General features: G+C 38.5%; 1 protein-coding gene across 1 annotated transcript; it reads left to right on the top strand.

Annotated features, from left to right (window-relative positions):
• The first annotated feature begins 1,373 nt into the window (after positions 1 to 1,373).
• On the top strand, positions 1,374 to 2,300 carry LOC101611277 (olfactory receptor 1509). The gene has a single exon (XM_004672381.2). The coding sequence runs from the start codon at positions 1,374 to 1,376 to the stop codon at positions 2,298 to 2,300; it is 927 nt and encodes a 308-aa protein (XP_004672438.2).
• The last annotated feature ends 8,699 nt before the right edge of the window (positions 2,301 to 10,999 follow it).

The following is a 10,999-nucleotide window of genomic DNA, read 5'->3' as shown; positions in this document are numbered from 1 at the left end:
ACCTTGTATTTAGACTCTTTGCTTACTTTTCAACTGGCTAATTCATCTTCTCTTCTAGTCTGTGATTTGCCTCTAGATAATTTATGGAGCAACAAACTTTATATCATCAATCTGTGGTATGTATCAGTAGTTTTTATGCTGGTAACCTTTTGTGACTGTCATACCTAATGGCTGCATACAATTCTAGTCAACTCTCACTACACTTAATCAGACCACCCCCCACCAAAAAAAGTAGTCTCATGACTGTTATATTGTTTAGCTTTTCTCTGGTTTGATGGTTTGAATGATTGATATTGCCCCAATGGAAATAACTGGATCAAGGCTGCAATTTTTTGGTGATTTATGATGATTATTTTCTAAACTGTTTATGGCCAGAGAGCCAACACGGAGATTTAGAGATAATATAACTTAGTATTTGTATACTAATATGTCCAAGGGGACAAATAATATTGCAGAATTGAAAGAATTAAGTTTTATAAGTAACTTATTAGCTCCAATGTGAAGGAAAGATTGGAATCTTTTGTCTTCCTCAGAAATTGAATTCAGTTCAAATAAAAATGTTTTTGTATACTTAAGGTACCTCCTAAGTGCTACAGAGAAATTATTCATGTGTGGTTATAACTTTTTGAGTAAACTTTAATGTAATGAGGATCCAAAATAAATATTTTGTGGTACTTTCTTTTATAATTAAGAAAAATTAAAAATATGAGTAAGAAACAACCTTTGATTCAATCAGGAATATTTCCTGAAACACTTTGCCATAGTAAAAAATCAAGTGAAGAGAGACTAGTATTTTAACAGTCAGTGATGAGGTGAAGAGAGCACATGTTTTCTGTCTGAACAGAAGAAAAATGATGAAGACAAAGGTTTTGGAAAAATGAATAAATGGAGGCAGCATGCCTGAAGCATAGTGAATTACTTGTTCAGAAAAAACACTAATGAAGTAGAAGGATGCAACACTGAAAAAAATGTGGTTTTGAAAGTATTCTTATTTTGATAGCAGGAGTCAAATAGTGAGTGATTTTAGTTTGGAATTGTACATTTTTGAAATACTAATTTAATACTATCAGTGGATTAGTCCAAAATGAAAAGAGCCAGTTCAGTCATGGATAAAATTTTTGGATATTTTATTTATTCATGTCAAGTTTCACAGGTCTCATCAGCAAGACAAGAGCAATCATTGTATGTGAAGTGCTTGGACTGACTCCTGATCTATACAAATGCAACCATTGTTATTAAATTGATCTCAAATTCTGTATGTCTTTGGTAAGACATAAGCATTTCAGATAGAAATACATAATTATTCCAATTAGTTCTATTCACATAATATTAACTTTCATTTTTTCCTCAAGGTTCTTTGGAATATTCATTGGATGGGAGCTCTAAATCAAACAAGAGTGACTGAATTTATTTTCTTGGGACTCACTGATAACTGGGTGTTGCAGACAGTGTTTTTCACAGCATTCACAGCCACTTACATGCTAACCCTTTGGGGGAATGTTCTCATTGTTCTTATCATAGTCCTTACTCCACGTCTTCACACTCCCATGTATTTCTTCCTCAGCAATCTATCCTTTATTGACATTTGCCACTCATCTGTCACAGTGCCCAAGATGCTGGAGGGTTTGCTTTTAGAGAGAAAGACCATTTCCTATGACAATTGTATCACACAGCTCTTCTTCCTACACCTTTTTGCTTGTGCGGAGATCTTTCTGCTGACTATCATGGCATATGACCGTTATGTAGCTATCTGCACCCCACTGCATTACCCTGCTGTTATGAACATGAGAGTCTGTGTGCAGCTTGTCTTTGCACTCTGGTTGGGGGGTACGATTCACTCACTCGTGCAGACTTTTTTGACCATTCGTCTACCTTACTGTGGTCCCAACATTATTGATAGCTACTTCTGTGACGTACCTTCTGTCATTAAACTGGCTTGCACAGACACATACCTTACAGGAATGTTGATCGTGTCCAATAGTGGAACCATCTCCCTCACCTGTTTTCTGGCCTTGGTTACTTCATACACAGTCATCCTGGTTTCTCTTCGCAAACAGTCAGCAGAAGGACGTCGGAAAGCCCTGTCTACCTGCTCAACCCACTTCATGGTAGTTGCCCTTTTCTTTGGACCCTGTATCTTCATCTACACTCGGCCAGATACTAGCTTCTCCATTGACAAGGTAGTTTCTGTCTTCTACACAGTGATCACCCCTTTGCTGAATCCTCTCATTTACACCTTCAGGAATGAGGAGGTAAAAAGTGCCATGAAGCAGTTCAGGCAGAGGCAAATTTTCTCATGAAATCATATATATGACAGGCATTATAATAATGGCCATAGTTGTGGCCATGTCCTTAATGAGAAAAGTGAAAATAGTGTCAAATCATTAGGTTAAGATGGCATGGGCAGGTAGACTTTTGCATTAAAGAGGGGGAATTACTTAACTATTTTTTTTTTTTACACTCATAATGGAACATATAAGGACAAAGAATAGCAAAAAGTTCAAAGAAGGCCAGATGTGGTGGCACATACCTTTAATCCCAACAGTAAGGAGGCTGAGGTAGGAGGATCGTCATGATTTAGAGGCTAGGATGTAGCTACAGAGTGAGTTTCAGTTCAGCCTGGGCTAGACTAAGACTCTACCTTGAAAACAGTACAAAACAAAAAACTTCAAAGACAGTGTCTAGGTTTACCAATAAAAGAACACAACATGGGGAACCCAATTAAGTTTCAATTTGGGGAACAGGTACAGCTGTGAGTAGCCACCTTTTGGACTGATAAGACGTGCCTTTGGGAACTCATATATTGTGCCTATATTTTAGGCATTCTCATGGTCTCAATCTTGCTTTCAAATATATTTTCAGTAACATAAATAAACCTTTACCTACTTTATCAAACATGTACTCTGTTACTTTTGAATATAGTCTCATTATGTCTAGCTTTTTTGTTGTTTAGTTGGAATACAAAGATTTAGGTGTCATTTATTTTGCACTTTTCATAGTAGGGTAATTTTGACAAAATCAAGGCAGTGGTTAATGAAAAACTCATTCTATTTTATCGTTATTTTATTTACTTTTGGTGCAAGGGATCCAACTCAGGGGCCTTCTACATGCAAAGGAAATAGTTTACCACAGAGCTTCAGACTCAGAACTTATTTTTAAAATACATATATATTTTTTAAATATATTTTATTTATTTGGGAGAAAGAGGCAGAGAGAGAGACAGAAAGAGAGAGAGAGAGAGAGACTGGGTATGCAGGGCCTCCGGCCACTGCAAATGAACTCTAGATGCATGTGCCCTCTTGTGCAGCTGGCTTACTTGGGTCCTGGAGAGTTGAACCTGGGTCCTTTGGCTTTGCGGGCAAGCCCTTTAACCACTAAGCCATCTCTCCAGCCTAAAATATATTTTATCAAGATAAAATTTGTTACATAGGTTGTGCCCAGTTTAATTTTTTGTTTTGTTTTGTTTTTCAAGGTAAGATTTCACTCTAGCCCAGGCTGACCTGGAATTTACTATGTAATCTCAGGGTGGCCTTGAACTCACAGCGATCCTCCTACTTCTGTCTCCCAAGTGCTAGGATTAAAGGCATGTGCCACTAAGCCTGGCTAAGTTTGATGTATTGACAGACGTGTACATATACCAAGGTAGCTACCTTCCTAGTCAAGATGTAGGACATTTTTACCACTCCAAATAATTTTTTCCCAGGCTGTGGGTATATCTCAGTGGTGGAGTGCTTGCCTAGCAGGTATAAGGGCCCCAGAAAAACAAACCAAACCAAATGAACCAAGATATGATTTTAAAACACATAAAATAAGTTTCCCTTAATTTTAGCCTAAACATTGATGAACCTCACTTTTCTTACTATAGGTAGGACTGTTCTTTCCTAGAGATATAGTATTCATTACTCCTCTGTGACTAGCAGTTTGTGCTCCTTCTTTTTTTAAAAAAAACATATTTTATTTTTATTTATATTTATTGGAGAGAGAGAGAGAGAATGGGTGTGCCAGGGCCTCTAGCCACTGCAGATGAATTCCAGATGCATGCACCATCATGTGCATCTGGCTTACTTGGGACCTGGAGAATCAAACCTGGGCCTTGACCACCAAGCCATCTCTCCAGCTTTCATTGTGCTCCTTCTGAGAGTCACCCATGTTTTGTGAGCAACTTTTTCCTTTTTATTATCAAGTAATATCTCACTGTATGGATATAGTGTAATCTGTTATTCATATATTGATGGGTATTTAGGTGTTTCCTGTTGTTTTTCTAGTATTTTTATTTATTTGTTTGAGAAAGAGAGAAAGAGACAGTGTGAGTGTGGGCCTGCCAAGGTCTCTTGCCACTGCAAACAAACTACAGATGAACACATCACTTTGTGCATCTGGCTTTATGTGCATACTAGGAAATTGAAACCAAACTATCAAGCTTTACAAACAAATGCCTTTAGCTGCTGAGCCATTTGTCCAGCCTAAGTTTTGATAATTATAAATAATGTAGCTCTGAAGATGTATACCACATATTTTTAGTTCTGTTGAATAAATGCCCAGGGAGAGAGTTGTTGGATCACATTGTAGTGTATATTTAAGTTTGTAACAAACTACAAGACATTTCAAAGTGATTGTATAATTTTTTCACTCTCATTTGAGTATGGTAATTTTGTATATAATAATTAGTACTGTCTATCTTTAATTTTGGCATCTAGTCAGTATATGGTTATATTTTTCATTTCTGTGATAAGTAATGATGTCACAGTTATTTTTGCTTGTTTACTATTCCTTTGTGAATCTGATTTTGTGCTGTCTATTCAAATATATTATTCATTTATTATTACTGATTGAATACTTTAGTTAATAAGTTGTACATTTGAGAATAGACCTTTACTGAATATATGGCTTATACCATTTTTCTCTCAATTTATGCTTTTGTAATTTTATTTCCTTTATAATTTACTCAAAAATTCAATTTATAAAATTTTTTGTTTGACTTTTTTTTTACAGTGGACTCTTTGGCTCTAACTCTCAAACATTTTCCACTACAATTCTCACAATTTTTGTAGTTTTAAATTCTAGACATAAGATCCATTTTGAGTTTACTTTTTATGCATCATTAAAAGTAAAAGTTGAAATTCATTTATTAAATAGGTTGAGTTGATTTGAGAACATCTTTGGGGTCTGCTTGGGTGATCTGCATGTGTGGTGGGAGGAGGCCTGGGTTCCTGGTTACCCAAATCACAGTTTCCTTGCGCTGGAGAGTGCACACATGCAACTTGAGTAGGCCTGGGTTCATGGTTTCCCAGTTTCCAGTTTCCCTACTGCTGCTGGTGTGGTGCTGGTTGGACCCTGGATGTGAGGAGGCCTGGGCTCTCAGCTCCCCAGCTCCTGGTTCCACTGCACTGGAGGGTGCATGTATGTGGCTTGAGTAAGCCTAGGCTCCTGATTCCACAGTTCCCAGTTCTTCTTCCACTGTTATAGGGCTTGTTTGATCCTGGGCTCATTCTCACAAAATTTTTGAAGAAAAACTTCCCAATCTCACAAAAGAGAGGCCCACTGAGATACAAGAAGCTTATAGAACACCAAACAGACAGGACCAAAGAAGAAACTGCAGGGTACATCATAGTTAAAACTCTAAAAAAATGAAACCAATCAGAGAGTACTAAAAGCAGCAAGAGAAAAACAACTCCTTGCATACAAAGGCAATCCCATCACAGTTACCTCAGATTTTTCAATGGAAATCATGAAAGTCAGAAAGGCTTGAAAAGGGGCACTTCAAAACCTAAAACACTATGGATTCCAACCAAAACTATTCTACCCAGTGAAGGTATTCTTCATAATAGATTGATACAGGAAAACTTTTCATGACAAAACAAAGCTCTATGATTATATAAACACAAAGTCAAACTTACAGAGGCTACTTCAGGAGATATTCTACACAGAAGAGTTGAACAACCAACCTCAAGAGTCTACAAGAGGACAAACAAGATAACCAAAACTAAAGCAGGCATGAAAATGTTCAAAGCACCAAACCCCACAAAGCCTCCAGTATGGCAGAGATTAAATCAAACCTCAGTTATAAATTTAAATATTAATGACTTAACACAGCCATAAAAAGACACAAGTTAACAGAGTGGGTAAGAAAAATGGATCCTTCTATTTGCTGTCTTCAAGAAACATACCTTAACAGTAAAGATAGATACCTCCTGAGGGTGAAAGGATGGAAAGTGACTTTCCAAGCAAATAAGAAACAAGCAGGAGTGGCTATACTAATATTTGACAAAATATACTGAAAACCAAAAGAAATTTAAAGGGACAAAGAAGGCCACTTTTTACTCATCAAGGGAACAATCCAACAAGAGTACAACACAAACATAAATCTCTATTCACCAAACACAGGTGCATCATAATTTATAAAGCAAAACCTACCTGATGACAAATGAGAAATAAATCTTAATATCATCATAGTAGGGTACCTCAATACCCCACTATCATCATTAGACAGATCATCCAAGTAAAAAATCAACAGGAAAATAATAGGTCTTAAAAACACCGTAGATCAATTAGATTACCAGATATCTACAGAACATCTCACCACACTTCTATAGAATACACATTCTTCTCAGTAGCCCATGAAACCTTCTCCAAAGCAGATCATATATTAGAGCATACAGCATGCCTCCAAAAATATAGGGAAATTGATAGAACTTCCTGCATCATATCAGACCACAATGCTTGAAAGCTAGAAATTAACAAGAGAAACAACAGAAATTGCACCAGGATCTACAGACTGAAAACACACTATTGAACAATGAATGGGTCATGTACAAAACCAAAAGGTAAATTGTAAAATTTCTTGAACTGAATGATAGCAAAAATACAACATATCAAAACTTATAGGACACAGAAAGGAAGTCCTAAGGGAAAAATTTATAGCACTAATACCTTCATAACAAAAAGAGATCTCAAAGTAATTACCTAAACATCCATGTAAAAGTGTTGAAAAAACAAGAACAATCCAACCCTAAAAGTTACATCTAGAATGAAATAATTAAGATCAGAGCAGAGCCGGGCGTGGTGGCGCACGCTTTTAATCCCAGCACTCAGGAGGCAGAGGTAGGATGATTGTGAGTTCGAGGCCACCCTGAGACTCCATAGTGAATTCCAGATCAGCCTGGGCTACAGTGAGACCCTACCTCGAAAAACCAAAAAAAAAAAAAAAAAAAAAAAAAAAAAGATCAGAGCAGAAATTAATGAATTGGAAACTAAAACAAAAAAACAAATAACTAAGAAAACTGACAAAAAGAAGTGGTTCTTTGAAACAATAAACAAGACTCATAAGTTCCTTGTCAACTTGACCAAATGAAAAAAGAGAAGTCTCAAATTATCAAAATTAGATATGAAAAGGGGGAGGTCACAATAGAAAGCAATGAAATTGGAAGAATCATCAAAACATATTTCCAAAACCTCTACTCCACAAAATTGGAAAACCTGGAGGAAATGGACCAATGCCTAGGCATATACCACTTACCAGAACTCAGTCCAGAGCAGATCAATCTCTTACACATGGACGCATTGCCATTGAAAATGTAATCAAAAACCTTCCAAAGAGGAAAAGTACAGGACCTGATAGATTCTCAGCTGAATTCTACCAATTCTTTATTGAAGAACTGAAACCATTTTTCACAAGCTTATTCATATAATCAGAGAACAGGAAATCCTCCCCAAGACTTCTATGAAGTTAGCATCACCGTAATGTCAAAACAAGACAGAGATACAACAAGAAAATAAATGTAGATGTGCACACCAAGTGAACCCAGATTTCCCTTTTCCCCTCCTCCTCCCAGTTCCTCTATGATTTGGGGCTGTCTGGACCCTTGAGCTTGCTGTGGAAGCAGGCCCCTTGCTCAGCCTTGCTGACTGAAGGGCCACTGGGTCCCTAACTCATGGATCCCATGCTCTGGAGGGTGCATATATAGAGTGAATAATAGGCCATATCTCCTAGCCCCCTTCTCCCCGACATTCTCCTGATCTCAGTTCCCTTGCTGCTGGCTTGAGGCTGCCTGGATCCTGTGAGCTTGTTGTGGAAGAAGGTCCCTTATTCCACCTTCCTAACTGAATGGCCCCTGGGTCCCAAATTCCTGGATACCCTGGTCTGGAGGGTGTGTGCATGGAATGAGTAGGTCAGAGCTCTTTGTTGGTTCCCCATTGCCCAATTCCCTGGTCCCAGTACTTCTGCTGTTGCCTTGGGGCAGCCTGGTCCCTGCATGTGGCCTATGGAAACAGGCCTTTTGCTCTGGTTTCCTGATTGACTGGCCCCTCAGTACCCAAATCCATAAGCCAGAGGGTGCACAGGCCACTGTAGGTGCTGGCCTCTTGCCCCTGGATCTCCAGTTTACCAGCTCCTGGTTCCGCAACCCCTGATGCCTGGGGCTGAAGGGTATGTGCAAGTGGAGTGAGTAGGTAAGACCTCCCAGTTCCCCAGGTACCTTCTATGTATTCGCAAGCTTCACAACCTGCACATCTGTGGTTATGACACAATTATACACCAAATACAGTTCATAATTAAGACAGATACTCACCAAAGATCCTACAAGGACAAAGACTTGCTTCCCCCTCAATAGAATGAAACATTTCCCCAAGATGGGTAGACCACAACATAAAAACTCCAATGAAAGCCATATAACTCAGAGATCTCCACCAAGGATGCCTAGTCCCACAATGTAAGCCTCCAATGAAATCACAGAGACATCAACAGAAATTGAATTCCAAAAAGAAAACCAAAAGAAAAAAAGAAAGAAGCAAGCCATCAAAAAAAACTAACAATTGGGGCTGCAGAGATGGTGTAGTGGTTAAAACATTTGCCTGAGAAGCCTAGGGACCCAGGTTCGATTCCCCAGTACCCACATAAGCCACATGCACAAGGTGGTACATGCATCTGGAGTTCATTTGCAGTGGCAGGAGGCTCAGGAGCACCCATTCTCTCTCTCTCTCTCTCTCTCTCTCTCTCTCTCTCTCTCTAGCTCTATTTATCTTCCTTTCCCTCTGTCTCTCTTTCACATAAATAAATAAGTAAATAGTTTAAAAGCAACAATTGTATAAGTGAAGTTGAGCAGAATCATTTCTTAGAGCACTCAGCTTTTGACACTAGGCTTCACTTAATTGAAGAAAACCTTAGAAGTCTCAAAACAGATATACCAAATTGATTAAACTTAATGAAGACTTGGTCAAATGCAAGAATGAATTACAGGAAGCATCAAGAAAATCAGACCTCAAACTGAAATCATACTTCAAAAAAGAGATGGACACAATGTAATATAACACAACAGAAAACAAAAATCAAATAGAGCTTTAAAAACCTTGCTAGAGCCCCCTAGTAAACAGAATTACTCATGTGGAAGACAGAACCTGTGAGCTGAAAGACAAAAGAACTTGATCAGGAAACCAAAAACGTTGCTTAGTTCAAAAAATCATGGGAACAGAATATGAGGGATTACCCACAGAATAGGACAAAATCTTGTTAGCTATTCCATTGACAGTAGCCTACTATCTATAATCTACAAAGAACTAAAAAACTAAACAATAGAACAGGCAAACAACCTACTACAAAAATGGGAAAAGGAGCTGAATAGGGAGTTCTCAGAGGAAGAAATACAAATGGCTAACAAACACACACTTAAGAAAATGTTCAACATCCCTAACCATTAGGGAAATGCAAATTAAAACAACATGGGATTCTACCTTTTCCAGTAAGGATGGAAATCATTTAAAAAATCTAACAACAATAAACGTTGGCAAGGATTTGGAGAAAGAGGAACCCACATGCATTGTTGGTGGAAATGTAAACTTGCACAACCACTATGTAAATAAATATGGAGAGTCCTTAAAAGGATGAATATAGAGCTACCAACAGACCCAGTTATTTCCTTACTGGACATTTATCCTAAATGCTCCATTCTTCACTATAGAGATATTTGCTCAACCATGTGTATAAGTGCCCAATTCATTGTAGCTAAGAATTGGAATCAACCAGCTGATGGAGCTTTGGGAATTAATGCCTCCTGGAGGCAGTGTGCTGTTGGGGGTGAGCTTATAGGTATTATACCAGTGTCCACTTGCCAGTGTTTGGTACACTCTCCTGTTGTCTACTGATGTTGGCTAGGGGGTTATGTCCACCCTCTGTTCATGCCATCATTTTCCCTGTCATCATGGAGCTTCCCACTCAAGACTGTAAGCCAAAATAAACCTCTTTTATCCCACAAGCTGCTCTTGGTCAGGTGATTTCTACCAGCAATGCCAACCTGACTGCAGCACCTACAAAGCCTATGGTCCCAAGTTTGACTCCCCAGAACCCATGTGAGCCAGTTGTACAAGGTGGTACATGTGTCAGGAGTTCATTTGCAGTGGCTGGAGGCCCTGGTGTGCCTCTCTCTCTCTCTCTCTCTCTCTCTCTCTCTCTCTCTCTCTCTCATAAATAAGTAAATATTTTTGAAAATAATTTTTAAAATACATCACTTCATGATCAAAACACTAAAACACTGGAGAGACCTGGCATGGAGTGATTATATCTCAACATAATAAAAGCCATATACAAAGCATCTAAAGCCCAAATCATACCTAATGTGGAAAGACTCAAGGAGTTTTCACTAAGATTGGGAACAAGGCACTCTTACCACTGCTCTTCAACACAGTACTGGAAATCCTATCCAAAGCAATATGACAGGAGAAAATATAAATGGGATACAAATTAGAAAGGAAGAAGTCGCCGGGCGTGGTGGCACACGCCTTTAATCCCAGCACTCGGGAGGCAGAGGTAGGAGGATCACCGTGAGTTCGAGGCCACCCTGAGATGACAGAGTTAATTCCAGGTGAGCCTGGACCAGAGTGAGACCCTACCTCGTAAAACCAAAAAAAAAAAAAAAAAAAAGAAAGGAAGAAGTCAAGTTAATGCTACTTGCAGATGACATGATCCTGTACATAAGTACACATAGACTCCACTATAAAATTTCTAAAG

Source organism: Jaculus jaculus, chromosome 8 (assembly GCF_020740685.1).
Source record: "Jaculus jaculus isolate mJacJac1 chromosome 8, mJacJac1.mat.Y.cur, whole genome shotgun sequence".
NCBI lineage: Eukaryota > Metazoa > Chordata > Mammalia > Rodentia > Dipodidae > Jaculus > Jaculus jaculus.
Note: the sequence above shows the minus strand (reverse complement) of the source record. Positions and strands in the feature narration are given on the sequence as shown.

Excerpts from the sequence above, each read along its gene's own strand:
- LOC101611277 (XM_004672381.2), top strand. The coding sequence starts at position 1,374 with ATGGGAGCTCTAAATCAAACAAGAGTGACTGAATTTATTTTCTTGGGA.